Below are 19,305 nucleotides of genomic sequence, written 5' to 3' on the forward strand. Positions count from 1 at the left end.
AATAGATAATCTGAAGGTTAAAAGTACAAAAACTGAAATTAAAAAATTAACTAGAGGGACCGAACAGTATATCTGGGCAGCCAGAAAAAAAGAATCATTTAATTAGAAGATATGTCAATTGAGATTATCCAGTCTGAAGAAAAGAAAAATAAAATAATGAAGGGAAATGTATAGAGCCTCAGAAATCTGGGAGACATTAACAAGCATACAGACATATGCATGATGGGAGTCCCAGGGCAAGAGGAAAGATGAAACAGAAAGAATTTTTAAAGAAATAAGGGTCTGAACTTGGTGAAAAAAACATTAATCTACACATTCAAAAACTCAACAAACTCCAGGTAGGATGAAGTCAAAGAGATCTACACATAGATACATCATAATAAAAACTGTCAAACACAAAGAGAATCTTGAAACAAGAGAGAAGTGACTCATCATATTCACGTGATCATCAATATCAGGATTAACAGCTAAATTCTCATCAGATACCATTAACTCCAGAAGGCAGTGGGAAGACATATTCAACATTTTGGAGGGGAAGAAAAGATTCAACCAGGAATTCTATATCCAGTAAAATCATTCTTCAAAACTGAAGAAAAATTTTTAAAACTCCCAAATAAACTAAAGCAGAAAGAATTCATTGCTAGCAGACTGGCCCTACGTAGAATGCTAAAGGGAGTACTTCATGTCACAATGAAAGGACACTAGACAGTAATTCAAATCTACATGAAGAAATAAAGAGAACTGGTAAAGGTAAAGGAAAACTATGTAAGTACAAAACACTGTAGCCAATAATATTGGAATATACATTTTTCTCAATTACACATGGAACATTCTTCAGGATAGGCTTATGTTAGGGCATATAACAGTCTCAGTAAATTTAAGTGGATTGAAATCATACAAAGTGTGCAAGGGGATCAGAATAGCCAAAACGATCTTTGAACAAATTTTGAGAACTCTTCAAATTTTCAAAACTTACTACAAAGCTACAATAATTAACAGTATATTGTATTATATATAAGGACAGGCCTATAGATCAATGGAATAGAACCAAGAATCTGGAAATAAACCATACATTTATGGTAGTTGATTTTTTTTTTTTTGGTGGGGGGGAAGTCCCTAAAGTTTTATAGCTATCACTTCAGAATGTTTTATCACAGTTACTGATATTTACATTCAGGACATATTTAAGTGTGTATATATTTTTTATCATGGATGTTATATATTTTTCTGTGACTATTTTTTCATTCAACAGTATACCTTGGACATTTTTTATGCCAGAAAATACAGATCTGTCACATCTTTTAAAATAATCATATTGTATACTAAACATGTACCATGATATGATAGTTGATTTTTGATGAAGATGTTGCATGTGTCCTATTGCTGCTATAAGAAATTACCACAAATTTAGTGATAAAATTTAAAACATAAATTATCTTACAGTGCAGGAGGTGGAAAGTCCAAAATAAGTCTCACAGGTGTCAGCAGGACTAGTTCCTTCTGGAAGCTCCAAGGGATATTCTGTTTCTTTCCTCTTCCAGTTTCTAGAGGCTGCTGGTATTCATGGCTACATCAGTCTAACCTCTGCTTCATTTTCATATCACCCTCTGTATCGGATCATTCTGTGATTCTCTGATGAGGACCCTTTTAATTACATCTTGACCACCTCATAATCCAGGATTATTTCTCTATCACAAGATACTTAACCATATCTGCAGAGTCCCTTTTGCCATATAAAGTAACTTTCACTAGCCTCAGGGACTAGGTCATGGTGAAACTATTGTTCAGCGTAACACAGATGTCAGTGCAATTTAATGAAGAGAAAATAGTCTTTTCAACAAATGGTGCTGCGACAACTGGATATCCACATGCAGAGAATGAGTCTGTACTACTCTCACAGCATATACAAAAATCAACTCAAAATAGATCAAAGACCAAATGTAAGAGCTAAAACTATAAAACTCTTAAAAGAAAACACCAGTATAAATCTTCGTAATCTTAGATCAGGCAGTGGATACCTGAAGTTCAAGCAACCTAAGGGAAAAAAAGGTAATTTGGATTTCAACAAAATTAAAAATTTGTGCAATTCAAAGGACGTAATCGAGAAAGTACAAACACAACCCACAGAGCGGGAGAAAATATTTGGAAATCATATATTTTATAATGATATAGTATCCAGGATATATAAAGAAATCTTATGACTCAAAAATAAGAAGACAAACAACCTAATTAATCGATGGGCACAGGACTTGAATAGACATTTCTCCAAAGAAGATGTACAAATGACCAGTAAGCACATGAGAAGATGCTCAAATGCTGAACATCAGTATTCATTAGGGAAGGACAAAATGAAACCGCAATGAGATGGCACTTCACACCCACTAAGATGCCTATAATCAAAAAACTGATAATATTTTCTCCCATTCTGGGGGTTGTCTTTTCGTCTTGTTTATGGTTTCCTTTACTGTGCAAAAGCTTTTAAGTTTCATTAGGTCCCATTTGTTTATTTTTTATTTTACTTCCATTACTCTAGGAGGTGGGTCAAAAAAGATCTTGCTGTGGTTTATGTCATAGAGTCTTCTGCCTATGTTTTCCCCTAAGAGTTTTATAGTGTCTGGCCTTACAAAACAAAACAAAACAAAAAACTGACAATAATAAGTGTTGACAAGAATGTAGAGAGAGTAATTGTAACCCTCATTCACTGTTGGTGGAAATGTAAAATGTTGTAGCTATTTTGGGAAACTCATGGCCAGTCCCTCAGAAAGGCAAACGTAGTTTCCACATGACACAGCAGTTCCACTCCTAGGTAAATAACCAAGAGAACTGAAAATATATATCCACACAGATACTTGTACACAAATGTCCATAGCAGCATTATTCATAAGAGCCAAAAGATGGAAACAACACAAATGTTAATCAACTTGAAGAATGGATAAACAAATCTGGTATATCCATAAAATTGAATGTTATTCATTCATAAACAATAATGAAATACTTATTCATGCTATGACGTGGATGAACTTTGAAAAAATTATGCTAAGTCAAAGTAAAAAGACACAAAAGGCCATGCATTATGATTTCATTTATATGAAATGTCCAAATAGGCCAATCCATATAGAGGCAAAAAGCAGATGAGTGGTTGGTGCCAGGGGGACGGGGAAGGAGAGAATGGGTAGTGACTGCTAACAGACGAAAGGTTTCTTTCTGAGGCGAATAAAATATTATAAAGTTAGAGGTAATGATGATGGTTGCACAACTTTGTAAATATATTAAAAACTGAACTGTATACTTTAAAAGAGTGAATTTTATGGGATATAAATTACATATCATTTTTTTAATAAAGAAGGAAAGTAGTAGGTGGCAAGCCAAATTTGACCCATGGACATAATTTTCCAACACCAACACAAGAGAAAAAAATGTGTGTCCTCTTCGTCCAGTGTCTAAGGAGATTTTGGGTTTCACACAGTAGAAAATCAGTAAAGGTCTGGTGAATTAAAGCATTAGCAAAAAAGTAAGTACAGGAGGTCTGCTTGCAACTGTTAAAAGCTCCAACTGTTAAAAGATCCTTGACTGTTGTTATCACATGACATTTATCTTTAAAGAAGAATAATTTTCATGATATTCATACTCTTTTCTTTCTATTCCTAATCAATACCTTAATCTCTACCTTGTATGTAGTAACTGATCCCTAAATTGTTAATAGTTTTAAATTAAAACTTTCAGCATAGGGCACTTTTTATGTCTCAGCTATAAAATTAAAGACTTTTCCTTTTTAGAAGGAATCATTTCGTGCTCAAGAGAAATGTCAAAAATTGATGTGACTGTGGAATTGTAAATAGTCTTTTGTATCTTTATCAGAAATAATGATATGTCTAGAATGATCCAGGTTGTTTTGCTGGCTTAGCTGTTACTGATTGGGCATCTCTTTTTCTCTTTAAGGTATTAGGTGATGTGGAGGATGAGGAAGGATAAAAATCCAAGACATTTGTCTCTTTCAGTCTGTCACATCTCCCAAGTTTTGAGGGTGCAGTGTTAATAACTATTCAAAGTTAATTAGGTTAATGTGGATGAGAGTGCAGGTGTATTTTTGACGAAGAAAATAATGCAGTTGGAATAGATGATCATACAGTTTATTTCCAGCTCCAAAATTTCTTCAACTCCATGCCTCAGTGCTAATCTTACTCATAACAAACATTACTGCTTATAGTGAACTCTCTCAAACTTTCTAAAGCTCATATACCATTACTGTACTTCTCTTAAGAATAAGTATTAATGTCAGGTTATGAAGAGGAAAGCTAGACCCCAAGAGACCCTTAAGTGAGCTGCCAGGAATCAGTGGCGGAACCTGAATCATAACCCCTTTCTCATGGCTCTCTTCATACTCCTCTGCTCACTAGACCACAGATGATCTTTAACACAGTATAAAGGATCACGTCACCCGTCACTGAAATGAAGCCACCCCCGCAGAAGAACTCATTTTCAACTTAATAGGATCCAACCAAGGAATCCAAAAGTGGAGGACAGGAATCCAATCCAAGTGAAGTACTTGATGCCGCCCATCTCCTAAATTACTCTACGGATGCCGTGTCATCAATCCGAAGCAGTGTGGTTCCTGCTAAGGAAGACTATTTTAACAGACCTCCACACACACACCCAGTGAGATGCCAGCTCAGATCTAGAACCATAAGCCCTATACTTCCTAGCATTCAGTTCAACATGCATTTATCGTGAGCCTGTTATGGGCCCTGCGCATGTCAGATGCTAAGGGCAACATAAGAGATGTGCAAGAGATGGTCCCTGCCTTCAGAGAGATCCAGTGGTCACTGTGAGCCTGGTTCCCTCATACCAGCAGGGTCTGCTTTTAGTTAGCAGACATGGTGAGTCCTGGACGCCTCGAAGATTACCTGCCTTCAGGGAAAGAAAAAGTCAGTCCTTTTAGGAGCTTGTATTTTTCATAATTAATTCAAGGCATCCATGATTGGGATGGGGAAGTGGGATTACACTGTGCAATTACTATCATCAGTATTCAGAGAAATCAAAAATGAAATCAGAGATGAGAGAATTTTGAAATAATAAAATCTAAGAAATATAAATCTCTGAATTCATTTGGATATCTGCTTTGAAATGTTGGGACCAGAGTACAGTTACAAGCAATCAGATTTGAATAATTGATACATAATACTAATGTCCCCGTAAAGTTAATTACAAAGAGGGCACAACTTTTAACTCCAGGTCATACCAGCATCGTGGTTTGGTCTATGTACATTTTTTAGGAACATGCTTAGGAGAATATTTCTGTAGTCATTTGTTCATATTTATACCAATATATATCTATTGAGCACAGAGTATAACCCAGCGACACAGTGTATAAGTTCTCTTATGTGGGAGGTGGAGGTGGAGGAAGGATTGTTTATAGAAAATATGGTATCTGGAAATATTAGTTCTCAGTAAATATCTCAGAAAAGCTGTCACTGGTTGCACACATGCTATGTATTCATGTTTTAGTTTTTTATCGAGTCCAGGTTTGTAGACAATTGCCCACTTTATGTAAATGGGTTAATTGATCATCCTGTAACACATTTTAAGAACTTCTTTGTCAAGTTTTTCAAATAACTTGTGTTTTGCAAGTACCCAGGAATAGGCTTACCATTTATGTTGTATATAGTGATATTTGCTTGTTAGACATGACTTCTACTTTACCATCAGCTGTCTTTCCTTTGGTCAAAACAAAATTTACTAAAATGGAGGTCAGGAACAGGTCTGCCTTAAACTAGCATTTTCCTTCAGCAATCATCTTCTGGTTTTATCTTGTGAAGGGCCTAAAAGGTCTGTATTAGTCTTTGTCTCTTCTTCACTTTCTGCCTCAGAGGAAGACTCTTTCCAACAAAATACTCTTTATTCTGTAAAGAAGCAGCTTTCAATTAGTCCCTAATAAGAGTCTCCAACTGATGAAGTTCGGGTGGAAATCAGAGCCAAGATCGCGGTTTATCACCATGTAAGTGAATGGCAGGGATTCCATTAGCCAATCAGGCTTAGCCTCTCATCTCTGCAAAGGTCAGGCTGTGCCATCCTTGGTTATAAAACATCACTTGTGGCTCTGTTTCACTTTAACTTTGTCTTAGGCACCTCAGGTTTGTTATGGAAGGACTCACACTAAGAGTTCATATTTTAAAAAGCCATTTTTTGCTGTGCCTGGCCTTGTATTTTAACTGGGAGAACTGTTAGGGCACAATGCAGCCTTAGAACTGCTTCCTCATGCATTTATCTGCAGAAGAGAAAGACTACTTTGTGTGTGTGTGTGACGCATAATATCTCTGTGCAAAAAGTCTCTTTATTTATGATATTTTTTATTTTCTGTCTTTTTTGCCCCAAACTATATGAAAATAATAATTATCTGTTTTTTTCTTGGGTGAAAAATACACTGTTCTCCTTTCCTGCCTTTTGTGATAGCGGGAGCATTTAGAAATTAGCCAAATTAGGAATGAAGTTTGCAGACTGCAATTCTTATCTCTTTCCTTCTACTAGGCAGAATAAAGGCCATTTTTGATGGCTTCTTCTTTTGTTCTGTTCTCTCTAACTCCCTGATAGACTTTGGAGTAAGTGATAGATGAGAACCAATGCATTTTAAAGTAGGAAAGATTTGTTTGTTGCAGTGATTAAGAGATGGTAGCCTGGTGGGCCCAGAGTTCTCACTGCATGATAGGAAACACGTGAAAAGTCGTTTCTTGCCAATTTGGGGCTTTCCTTTTGGACTTGGTCCTAGAAGCCAGTTTTATGCTTGCCTACTGTGAATATTGGGAAGTTCTGAGCAAACCTCCCAAAGACTAGATTGCTTTTCAGGTCACACGTGGTCTCCGATTTAGCCTAACTAAGCCAAGATAAGATGAAATAAGATGGTAAAAGTATTATGAAGAAGTTTTCTTGGCAAACATCCAAGTTTCTGCCACTCTGCTCATTAGCAATACCCCCTGGAATTCAGGGCACTGGGGAAGCTGATGCCTTGTCTTCTTTCTTCCAATTCTGTTGGTAAAAAAGAGGAAACTTTAATGCGTCACTAGGTTCTAGAATATACTAATCTTAAATGAGTTCAAAAAGTAGCATTAAGGTTTTACTTGTCTCTTTCATTTTCACCACCAAATCTTGGTATCTCTTCTTCCCTGTCATGTTGGAAGCTTTGTGAAAATAGTAGATATAATGATTATTTTTTCATAACCGTAACCTCATATTGGGACCACTTCAGCTTTCTCAGTTCTCTCGCACATTCCCATCTCATCTTCCTCACGTTTAAGATGACTTACGTGTCCCAAACTTCATTTGGAATATCTCTCCTGATATAAATCTCAGAAGTTTTAGTGGCGCGCGCCCATTATCTACCAATTAAATTCTACCTCATCAAATTTCCCATTTTCTTACCCCAGGTGGCTGCAGTCTTCAAGCTTCATCCTGTATGTATCAGGGCCTTGTGTATAGTTTATGAGAATTAGATGTAGATTTTGGTTTGTTTGTTTGCCTGATTGACAAATCTCTCATCTGAAGTAGGTCATAGTAGATTAATCCCAACTAGGACAACCCATCCTTGTCCACTTGTATCTGATAGTTCAGCCACACAAACATAGGATTTCTTTGCCTAAGGAATGTGCAACTTAGATCATACTGCTTCTTTACACAAATACATTTTTTATAACTCAGGTTACATTGATTTCCTAGGCATGCTCCAATAGGCTTCTTACATTCGAGTGCAGAGACAGTTGCCTGTATCCTAGAGTAAGGATAGCATGATGCTCTCAACTACTGAGAATGAGTGAGAACTATACAAGACCCTCTCCCAGCAAAGGAAGGTAACGGTTTTCCCCAAAGCCTTCACTTGTGTTGGACACAACATAATGAGTTGCAAGCCTCGGGCTTAAATCCTGTCTCCTCCCTTTCTTGATAAACCTCAAACAATACCATATACCTTTCTGACTTATCCTTTGGGCATCTGTTTGTGAGAACTGAGATCTGCTAATCTCTGCTTTAGCACTGCCTTATACCTATAACTTGTAAAAACTTTTGTTACCTGCCAGAAGCCAAAGTAGTCTCTGTTTCAGACTCTCTTTTGTATTGCAACAGAGGAAGAAAGTTTTCCTTTCTCACCTGACTTCTGGTGGTCATATTCTGGACCCAGACTTACTTTGTCTGTATCTGTCTCTCTCTCTATCTAATCTGTGCACTAGACCCCTAGACAGCATCTCATAGATGCTAAGAGCAGAAAGTTTCTTTCACTGGTCAGGTTTCCATGGTGCAGTCCAGCCCCCTCTGAGACATGTAACTCTTTTTAATTTGATGGTGGTAAGAACACTTAACATAAGATAGCCCTACCCCCTTAACAGATTTTAAGTGTATAATACAGTATTGTTATCCATAGGCAGTACTGTACAGCAGATCTCCAGAACTTTTCGTGTAAAATTTTATGCCCATTGATTAGCAATTCCCTGTTTTTCCCTCCCTGCGGCCCCTGACAACCACCATCCTATTCTTTGCTTCAGTGAGTTTGACTATCTGATATACCTCATATGTGTATATTCATACAGTATTTATCCTTATGCAATTGGCTTATTTTGCATAATATCCTCAAGATTCATCCATAACCTCTTTTCTGAAGGGTTACGTGTTCAGCTCTTCCAAAGTTTTCTGGAAGTATCGATCATAGCTGGCATGGGATTGCTTTTTGGTTTTTTTTGGGTTTTTTTCTACTTCAGCTTGACGGATAACTGCAGTCTGTTCTATGAAAATCCAAAGGGCCACCGTGACAGTAGCCCCTGATATACTGCGAGCAATCTACAAAATTCCGTCTGCTCTCATATCACAGCATGGCAGCGGGCAGCACCTCCCAGGGGACTGGAGAAGGCAATCCAGACTCTGGAGTGAGTTTCCCTCTCTCATTCTGTTGCTTATGATTGTTTACACTGCTGTGGTACAGAGAGTGGGCTTTTATAGTTCAGCTTGCCCCAGGTTGCCTGTGTCAGTGTGCTCCGCCAGTTCTGTATCACATACCAGGCACAGAGGGATTCTGCTTAGTGCTCACGTGTGTGAGCGCACACACACTTTACTGTAGAATATCCTGTGCTTCATGGGATCTGCGCAACGACAACTTTTGTTGCTGATGTCCCTTACCACGTAGTCCACCTTAAGACCATGGTTTATTTTTATAGTTGCTTAAATGTCACAAATAAGAAATGTAAATCTGCCAAAGGGGAAATATAATGCTATGCATTAAAAAAAACTAAGGCATTTCTGCTTATTCACCATTATAAATAATCTACATCACATCAGCACAGATTACTGAGCTAAACCATGGGCTTTTGGATGAGGGCTTTGTGGTTCTCCTCTTTTAAATACCCTCTGTAATGGGTGGCCCGTGTGTCATCCTCGAATGGGAATGAAACATGGGGAAGGGGAAGAAGTACATGCATGGCTTGAGGCCACATTTACTCAATCTCAGTACCCAGCTCTCCCACCTCCCATCCCTCCGCCCCCTGCCATGGGGGGAGGAAAATAAGACTATGTGGATGGTAGAGACAGTCTAGCTGTGCATGGGTGTTGGTCTTGATAATGAGGACCCTGTGCTTAAAAGGCCAGCAGTGATATTCAGACCAGAGGGAAGGGGTTAAGTGTTACAGACCACTGGAAAATAAAAAGTAAAGAATCTGGAGGTTAGAACTTCTCAGGAAAATTTTATTTCAATATTCACTTTTAGAAAGAGGGCTGCTCTGTATAACATCTTTTATCAAAATATAAACAATGTAGGGCATAGCCTCCTTTTCAATTTATTCTCTTCTTTACATGTAAAGGCAGTGGTTCCCTGAGTGTTTGATACTAGGACCTTGTGCTCTTAGTCAGCCTGGGTTGAGAAAATTCCTAATGAGTGATTTCAAATTCAGCAGTTCCTTCAAATGAAATTAAAACTTTAAAATCACATTCCCTGCCTTCATTTGACAAGTGGTGGGACTAACATTTATGAGATTATATTATTCATTGAGACTACAGACAAGGTTTGGAACGAGAATGCATTCACGGGCCCCTTGCAACAATGCGACAGTTCTCCAGGTCTGCAAGCTTGGAAACCACTATTCTTAGGAGATAGGGAATGAAACTAGCATGGTCATTATTTTAATAAACTTCCCATTGGCTTTAAAGTTCAACACTTTATTTGTCAATAAATCTTGCAAATAAAACTCATTCAGCATTATTAAGTTCATTTTTAGATTTTTTTAACATCAAAATTAGCATTATTAAGTTCATTTTTAGATTTTTTTAACATCAAAATTGAAAAGAAAATATATAATGCATGTTTAAAACCAATGGTGAGGGCTTCCCGGGTGGCGCAGTGGTTAAGAATCCGCCTGCCAATTCAGGGAACATGGGTTCGAGCCCTGGTCCAGAAAGATCCTGCACGCCGCGGAGCAACTAAGCCCGTGTGCCACAACTACTGAGCCTGCCCTCTAGAGCCCGCAAGCCACAACTACTGAGCCTGTGTGCCACAACTACTAAAGCCCATGTGCCTAGAGCCCATGCTCTGCAACAAGAGAAGCCACCACAATGAGAAGCCCCTGCTCACTGCAACGAAGGCCCAACGCAGCTAAAAAAAATAAAATAAATAAATCAAAAATAAATAAAACCAATGGTGAATCTTACATACCAGGGATGATGGTAAGCTCAGAGAATTCTCAGGAAGCTAAGGAGGTAGTGGGAAAACATCTGGGAAGAGGACGTTAGCCAGGGCCTCAGACTTGAACGTCTGGGCTAAAACTGACAGTTACCCACACCCTATATTATGGATCACCAGACTCCAGATCTCCAGAAAATCCTGACTCCAAGTGCTGCCCTTCTGAGCAACTCATAGCACAAAATGACAGGCATAATGATTTTCCCACAGATACCAATTTAAAACCATTCGTGGAATATTGTTTTAACCCATCATCTTCACACAAAGAGTTGCAACCATTCAAAAGACACAGGCCTAATCTTGCTTTAAATTTGCAAGTTTTCTGAGACATTTTTTGGATTTTTGAAATTGTGAAAAGAGATTCCATACCCAAACACTAGGAATGAATTGCCTAGGCAATATTATTTTCTACATAAAGTAATATGCATCATTTACTATGTAGACATCTTTGAATATTCAGCTCTTGGTTTTCCTTTTTCAGTAATTTATAAATGTTAGCATTATCTTCATCATTGAAAAGATATTGACTGGCTCTCGAAGCATGGTGATGTGCTTGTACAAGCTAAACAGACAGAGCCTGTGTACTCTTGGCATCACCAGGGTGGGATTCTCAAATAATCTCAGTTTGAGCACCAGCCTCGTCATTTATCAAGCCATAAATGACTAACTTAGCTTCTTCAAATTTCAGTTATTTTTACCTGTAAATAGGGATCACACCAACATTTTCTAACTCAAATGATTGTGCTGATCAAGACCTAAGACATGGAATGTCTTGTATAAGCCATAAAGATCCACAGAGTGTTATTGTGTTACCATTGATGACCAAGGACTAGTGATGGATGGGCTCATTGTAAAGCATGCGGCTGCAGTTGCATTAGGACTGAACTTTTTAGCATTGCATATACACACTACATTGTACACAAACAAATTATAAATGCATGATGAACAAAAATGGAACCAAAAGATTATTTGTGTAAATGTGATAATTTCCAGCCAGTCAGACAAGTCGTAATGGAGGAGAGCATAACTTCACGGCTAATTGAATAAGATAAAGGGACAGAATTTGGTAAGTTGAAGGAAGGTGTAGCCTAGAGGACCCTTCTGAAAGGAAAGTGTAAGCCCTGGAAGAAGAAGAAAGTACAGACCAGCAGAAAAGGACTAGCAGGGAAGTTCTTTGAATTAAGGGATGAGAATCGTAGACCTAATCAGAGGCAAATTTGTGCAGTTTTGGCTGAGAACTCACAACCTTTTGCGGGGGAAGGAAGCCTGTAGTGCTTTACGGATCTTACCACTCCTAGAGACCATTTCCTCTCACATTCCAATGTGACAGACCCTGGCTCTGACTTGCAGGAATCTCTAGTCCCAATTGGACCTTTGAACTCATGTTCAAGTTCCAAGTAGCACAGTGCCCAGCATGGAGGTCTCAAGCCTGAAGTTTTCTATCTGGGTCTTGACTGGCAGCTTCACTGGAGCAAAAATTTATTCTATAGAAAATTGGAGGCCATGACTTCTCCTTTCTTTCTTTTTTTTTTTTTTTTAATTGTGGTTGTTGTTGGATTATTTGCTTTATTTGAGCCCTTGAACCCTAAGACTCTGATGTACAATAATGATACCTGCTGAACCCCAATGAGACCCTGCTTCCAAGTTTATACCAGTCAGTCCATAGGTGGAGAGTAATTTCAGAAAACAGTCCTTAATTAAATTGATCACTTACAGTGAGTAAAGGCTTATTAAATAAATATTAAAAGACTGACTAAATGAATGAGTTTATGATATGACTCTGGAACTACAAAATTATAAAAACACAATTCCCTCCTTTATCAAAAATAAGGTGACCATATGTGCATGGGTTTATCTCTGGGCTTTCTATCCTGTTCCATTGATCTATATTTCTGTCTTTGTGCCAGTACCATACTCTCTTGATTACTGGAGCTTTGTAGTATAATCTGAAGTCAGGGAGCCTGATTCCTCCACCTCTATTTTTCTTTCTCAAGATTGCTTTGGCTATTCGGGGTCTTTTGTGTTTCCATACAAATTGTAAAATTTTTTGTTCTATTTCTGTGAAGAATGCCATTGGTAGTTTGATAGGGATTGCATTGAATCTGTAGATTGCTTTGGGTAGTATAGTCATTTTCACAATGTTGTTTCTTCCAATCCAAGAACATGGTATATCTCTCCATCTGTTTATATCATCTTTAATTTCTTTCATCAGTGTCTTATAGTTTTCTGCATACAGGTCTTTTGTCTCCTTAGGTAGATTAATTCCTAGGTATTTTATTGTTTTTGGTGCAATGGTAAATGGGAGTGTTTCCTTAATTTCTCTTGGAAGGTGTGGAAACCTAAGTTGATGTTATAAAATTTTATTTCCTTGGGTCTGTAGCAATACACCCCTTCCCCCATCTGGTGTCATAGGGATGTCTTGCTGGTCCAGCTGCCCACTCTCTCTAATATACATCGATCAGGATTGCACACACGTACTGCAATCCATTGGTTACTGCAATCCAGTGGCTGCCTGGCCTTTAGTGTAGGAAAACACGCTGAAAAAGAACAGTATATGTGACTAGTAATGTCTGCCATGGGCACAGGCATGAAGAATGAAATTAGAACACTCCCTAACACCATACACAAAAATAAACTCAAAATGGATTAAAGAACTAAATGTAAAGCCAGACATTATGAAACTCTTAGAGGAAAACATAGGTAGAACACTCTATGACATAAATCACAGCAAGATCCTTTTTGACCCACCTCCTAGAGAAATGAAAATAAAAACAAAAATAAACAAATGGGACCTAATGAAACTTAAAAGGTTTTGCAAATCAAAACTACAATGAGGTATCACCTCACACCAGTCAGAATGGCCATCATCAAAAAATCTATGAACAATAAATGCTGGAAAGGGTATGGAGAAAAGGGAACCCTCTTACTCTGTTGTTGAATGTAAATTGATACAGCCACTATGGAGAACAGTATGGAGGTTCCTTAAAAAACGAAAAATAGAACTACCATACGACCCAGCAATCCCACTACTGGGCATATACCCTAAGAGAACCATAATTCAAAAAGAGTCATGTACCACAATGTTCATTGCAGCTCTATTTACAATAGCCAGGACATGGAAGCAACCTAAGTGTCCATCAACAGATGAATGGATAAAGAAGATTTGGCACATATATACAATGGAATATTACTCAGCCATAAAAAGAAAGGAAATTGAGTTATTTGTGGTGAGGTGGATGGACCTAGAGTCTGTCATGCAGAGTGAAGTAAGTCAGAAAGAGAAAAACAAATACCGTATGCTAACACATATATATGGAATCTAAAAAAAAAAATGGTTCTGAAGAACCTAGGAGCAAGACAGGAATAAAGACGCAGATGTAGAGAATGGACTTGAGGACATTGAGGGGAGGGGGAAGGGTAAGATGGGACGAAGTGAGAGAGTGGCATGGACTTATATATACTACCAAGTGTAAAATAGATAAATACATAGCTAGTGGGAAGCAGCCACGTAGCACAAGGAGATCAGCTCAGTGCTTTGTGACCACCTAGACAGGTGGGAGGGAGATGCAAGAGGGAGGAGATATGGGGATAGATATGTATATGTATAGCTGATTCACTTTGTTATAAAGCAGAAACTAACACACCATTGTAAAGCAATTATACTCCAATAAAGATGTTAAAAACATCTTTTAAAAAACACAATTCCCCAATAAAGAGTAATAAATAGGACTCATTACCAGGAGAATGAAATGTTACTTCTCTCAGAGGATTTAGATTTTTCAGTGGCATTTCTTAGCATCGGTGGCCCTGTTAAACCCTGTTATTTTCTTCCTAGTTTGTGCCATTTAGAACTGATTTTCATTTAACTTTCCCATGGCTCATTTCTCTCCTTCAGAACATTTCCGCATGATTCCCTGATAAAGTCCATGCTTTAACACATTTCCATTATGAAACTATAATAAGCACCAACCGAATAGCAATATGAAATAGCCAGAACATAAAGGACTGACATGAGAAGAAATTGGGCATCTGGGTAGTAAATTTTTGTTCTTGAAGGCCTGCTGCCTTTTTGCCTCTTGTGGGTGTTCTTGATCCTCTAGGTAAGATTCCTTGCCTAATGAACAAGGTCTCTAAACAAACAGCTCTCACAATTCTTTAGGGACAGCCTTTCTTTCCCATAAGAAAAATCATCAGGCAGCACCTTTTGCTAATGTAATGATGGCTATTCTTCAGCAAAGCCCCATAATGGAAAGAAAAGGATTTCATTTTTGTTCCCTCTTATTGTCCTTTGAGCTTTGTAAAACACCCCTTATACATTCCATTTATGAGCCTGTTTTCTCTAGAAAATTAAGTGAGGGTCATTTAGCAATCTGTGCCCCTTCAAAAATTAGTTTCAATTCAACAAATACTGATGGGGCATCACCCCCTCCTCCGAATGTTTTACAAAGTGCAGACATCATAGAAGCATAGTCCCTGCCTTCCTAAGACTCACAAGTTTTGTTCAGGTAGTCATATAAACAGACACTGATAGTCCGGGTCTGACTTTGGTTAAAACCAGAAGTGTGTTTATGAGTAGAGGGTTCAAATTGTGTTTCTCTTGGCATATTCTTTCAGTATGATTTACAGTACAAAGGGAGACATTAAGACTAAAGTTAGAAAAAAAGCTCAAGTAGATGAGAGAATAGGAGACACATAGAGAGGAGTCAAGGTGATGACTTCATTGAATGTGTTTGCTCCCCAAGCTCCACACAGTGTGGCCCTAGTTGCCACCACTGGCCCAGCCTTGCACATGGCACCTGACATTATAACCTGGCTACAGATCTGCTTAATAATTGAAACTCTCACTGAGTACCAAAGACATGCCAACTGGAGTCATAGGAAAGGCCTCGTGGAAGTGGTGGGATTCACTTGGACTTTGAATGAAGGTAGGGATTTGTCAGCCAGAAGTGACAGTATAAGCAATATTAAAATGGCAGACACATTGGGGAAAAAATCAGGTAAATCCATGTGATGGAGAATCTTCTTCAAGAAGTCCCGTTTTTACACCATTATTCAAGAAGGTGGGTCAACATCTCCCTACACAGACCTGCTCCCTGCCTTCCAATAGTTTGGCGATGAGGTTAGCGACTCTGCTACAGATGTAGATCACTGGAGCATAGAGAATAAAAACAGTAAACCAATACATGACCGGGTGTTCAAATGTGTATATCAAAGGTACATGCAACTAAACAGTTTTTCATTTTCCATCTGACCTTGGGGCTTTATACGGGAGGGAGGGTGAAAGTGTAAGCTCTGCTTAGTATTGAGAGCTTTAGGAAAATAGATACATCTCAGAGTCTATCCTATCCATTTGCTCCCAGATTCATGCATGAGCTGTGGGAAAAATTACTTTTCTAATTAATTTCTTCATCTCCCCCATTTGTGCAAAGTGCTTTAGCAGACTTTCTTATATCTCATAAGAAAGCCAAAAAGCTTTCTTTAAATTGTCTGATACATATTGAAGAGTTTATAGAACAAACCTGTAAATTCAGTGAAAGCTTAATTTCCATGGTGAAGCTGGGTCAGCTAAACCCTCAACTGTCATCAGCTTAGTTCCCTGGTGTCTCTTAGATTTGGGTCACATCTTTTCATTTTTATAGATTTTTTTCTCTTACCTCTATGAGTTTTAGGGGGCAGACATTTTTCCTTTCCAAGTTATTACTTCCTTATTCTAATGTAGGCACTGCTTCTGACCCTTTCATTCCATTCTTGTCAGCATTCACAGCATGAAATGTGATTCTTTTATTACTTAATTCCTTCCTTTCCTCACACCCATTTCCACTTCTATTTTCCTATCTCCTTTCATTTTGCCCTCACATATTTTTCACTTTGTGGTTTCGCTTACTGTTGTATGCTCTACATGAGAGAGCCAAATCGAACCCCACAGTTAAAAATAGTTTCTGACATTATTTGTGATTCCTAAGATGTAGTCTCGCCAATAACCTTTTCTCATCTGATTTCCATCTCACAAGCTGACAGTGCTGCATTCTTGTTTTCTGGTTATCCCATTACATAGTGCTTTCCCTTGCATTTAGTGGAAACTTGCAAGTAATGGTTCTGTTTGGATAGCACAGCCTAGTCATCATTTACAACTTTATGGAATTGGAAGGCAAGGGGAGGAAAGGCATGGGGCTTAAGTTCTTGTTTAAAAGGAAAAGCACTAATTAACTATTTTGGTAATAGGTTGAATCACTACTCATCAGCATGCTACACTAGAGCCATCTTTGTGATCTAGAGTAACATATCATATGACACAACAATTTTTTTTCTTACCAACGGAGAACGCTGTGTTCACTATTGAGGAGTAATGCCTTTTAAATTCAGTCTTGAAGAGGCAAACTCAATTGACCACCCAATGGTATAAAATTTCAGGAGAAAATCATCACAAATAAATGCATAGGAAGTAACCTAAGAATTCATGGACTGTATTTATTGTTTCTACTATAAATCTATATATATTCACAGTCAGTAATCATGCACAGCCTCTAACATGTGTGTGTTTGTCTTGTGTATGTGTGTGTCTGTGTGTTTTAGCTATGCTCTGAAAACATCCTACACATCAGTAAATTCATAATAAAGCCGCAATGCCCAGAAGGCTAAATGATTGCCTATTAGCATTGATCATTTGGGGACATAAAAAGAAATTTCTAGTGCAAATAATACCACTTTCCTTTTGCATTCTAAGAACCTTATATTCAAGAGTAAATTTGTCTTACCTCTATTTGTGTCAATTGACATTGTAAAGTACATCTGAGAATACAGTATACCATATAATTGAGAGCTGGACCATCTTAATAGATGCTGTGTGATCTCTTTGAGGAAATGAAAAGGTAACAGAATTCCTGTTCTTGGCGGTAGGTAACGACTGTCCTTTGTTCTCCTCTGCAAAGGCATGCCATCATATTCTAGTTGATTTCCCCTGTATGTTTCTTTAGGTAAGTCAGTAATTTCAGAGAAGCCAAATATATCTTGCTTTTCGGGGACACAATTTGGCTATTGGGGCCAGAGTATAGTTCTTGGGTTCTGTTCAGCCGACTTTACTAAAAGATAGGCTATTTTTCCATAACTTGGATAGTGCCACATAATTTTCTTTTCCTTTCCTGTTCTTGACAGGTACACGAGGCAGTCCCGTGTTACAGTGAGTGCAATCAGTATTCCTGGGTTGTAGAACACTGGTCTCCATGCAAAATCCACAATGAGCTGAGGTCCCTGCGCTGTGGAGGAGGAATGCAATCTAGGAAAATCAGGTATGTGGAAATGGAGACACTGGGGAAATGTGGCAGTGGAATTTATATATTTTTATAAAAACAACAGTGTTGCTTATCCAAGTACGCTCTGATTTTCACACAATATCCTCTGGCTTTTGGTCATCTTTAAGTGTCCCTGGAAGTACATGTGCCTTGAGCTGCCGTGTATATTGTGGGATTCCGCCTGCATTGCAGCCACAATCCTTAACATTTCCTGCAAGTGATATCAGTGCAGTGGAAAAACCAACTGCATGGAGCAGGCCCGCATCCCTGCAGGGATACATGGCCATCACTGCTAACAAATTAGGTGATTCTAACTGTGATGCCATGTCTCTCTTTTGCTCTGTGTTAGTATAATTGATGGGCATTATCTTAATTTTGGATGTCAGTACAGTGAAAGGTCAATTTAAGGCCTTTAATAATTTCCACTATTAGCCTTGGAAACTAATATGAGAATACCTATGAACAGTAGTGACATATTTTCATATAAAAAGAACACAGCTCTGAAAGAATTTAGTGAATGCTCAGTTATTTACTGAGGGAGTTTGTTTAACATTTTTGTTTGGTAAATATAGCAGTGGTGCAAAGGAAACAGCTGGCCTGAGTTCATCGAAAAAGTCTATTTTTAGAAATGATTTGGGAAGAAAGAAGGATAATTTTATTACCAACTGAGGAAAATAGCAATAAATGTTAGAGAATGAATAAGCAAAAGCCAAAATATTAATCATAAACAATGATTTAGTATGTAAAATCAAGAAGAAAACCCAGTGTGGTCAACTATTCAGTTGCATGAGCATAGTGTATCATTTTGCTAGATTTAGGAAGCCCCATTTCAAGTGGACACACGGTGCCCAAAGTAGGTAACTCCCTATCAAGTTATCTATGAAGTCAGTTGCCAAGGCAGAGCTTACTTCTATGTGTTTATTGTTATTCAACACCAGTGAACTTACTTGATTCAGTAATTCAATACCCACCAATTCTGAGACTTACCTAGTCCCAGTGTTGCAAAATCACTGGTAAGCGTGTTGGAAGAAATAGCTGCTAGCACAATTATAGAGGTGCTCCTGATCACCAAGCCAGGCAAAGGGCTAATAGACAAATTGTCTTTCCTTCCCTTTGTTCACCGCCTGTTCCCCTGGGGGCTAGTTGCTCAGGCTGCCACAAACTTGGGCGTCTACCTCTTTTTCTTCAAAATCTGTGTCTCTTACGTCCTATTTTCTCATGGCTTTGAGAAATGATTGACCAGGCTAGCTTATCAAGTAATATGTGTAAATGAGCTGTGGCACTTCTCACTCTCATCCCAGCTGGGCCTCT

General features: G+C 38.2%; 1 protein-coding gene across 1 annotated transcript in view; it reads left to right on the forward strand.

Annotated features, from left to right (window-relative positions):
• The window catches only part of THSD7B (thrombospondin type 1 domain containing 7B), a 1,122,472-nt gene that overhangs the window by 1,003,623 nt on the left and 99,544 nt on the right, over window positions 1-19,305 (forward strand). Inside the window, exon 18 of the mRNA XM_057551976.1 lies at window positions 17,858-17,991. Within this exon, the coding sequence (XP_057407959.1) occupies window positions 17,858-17,991 (134 nt within the window). The remainder of the gene's footprint in view (window positions 1-17,857; window positions 17,992-19,305) is intronic.

The sequence above is a fragment of the Balaenoptera acutorostrata genome, chromosome 8, assembly GCF_949987535.1.
Source record: "Balaenoptera acutorostrata chromosome 8, mBalAcu1.1, whole genome shotgun sequence".
Classification (NCBI taxonomy): domain Eukaryota; kingdom Metazoa; phylum Chordata; class Mammalia; order Artiodactyla; family Balaenopteridae; genus Balaenoptera; species Balaenoptera acutorostrata.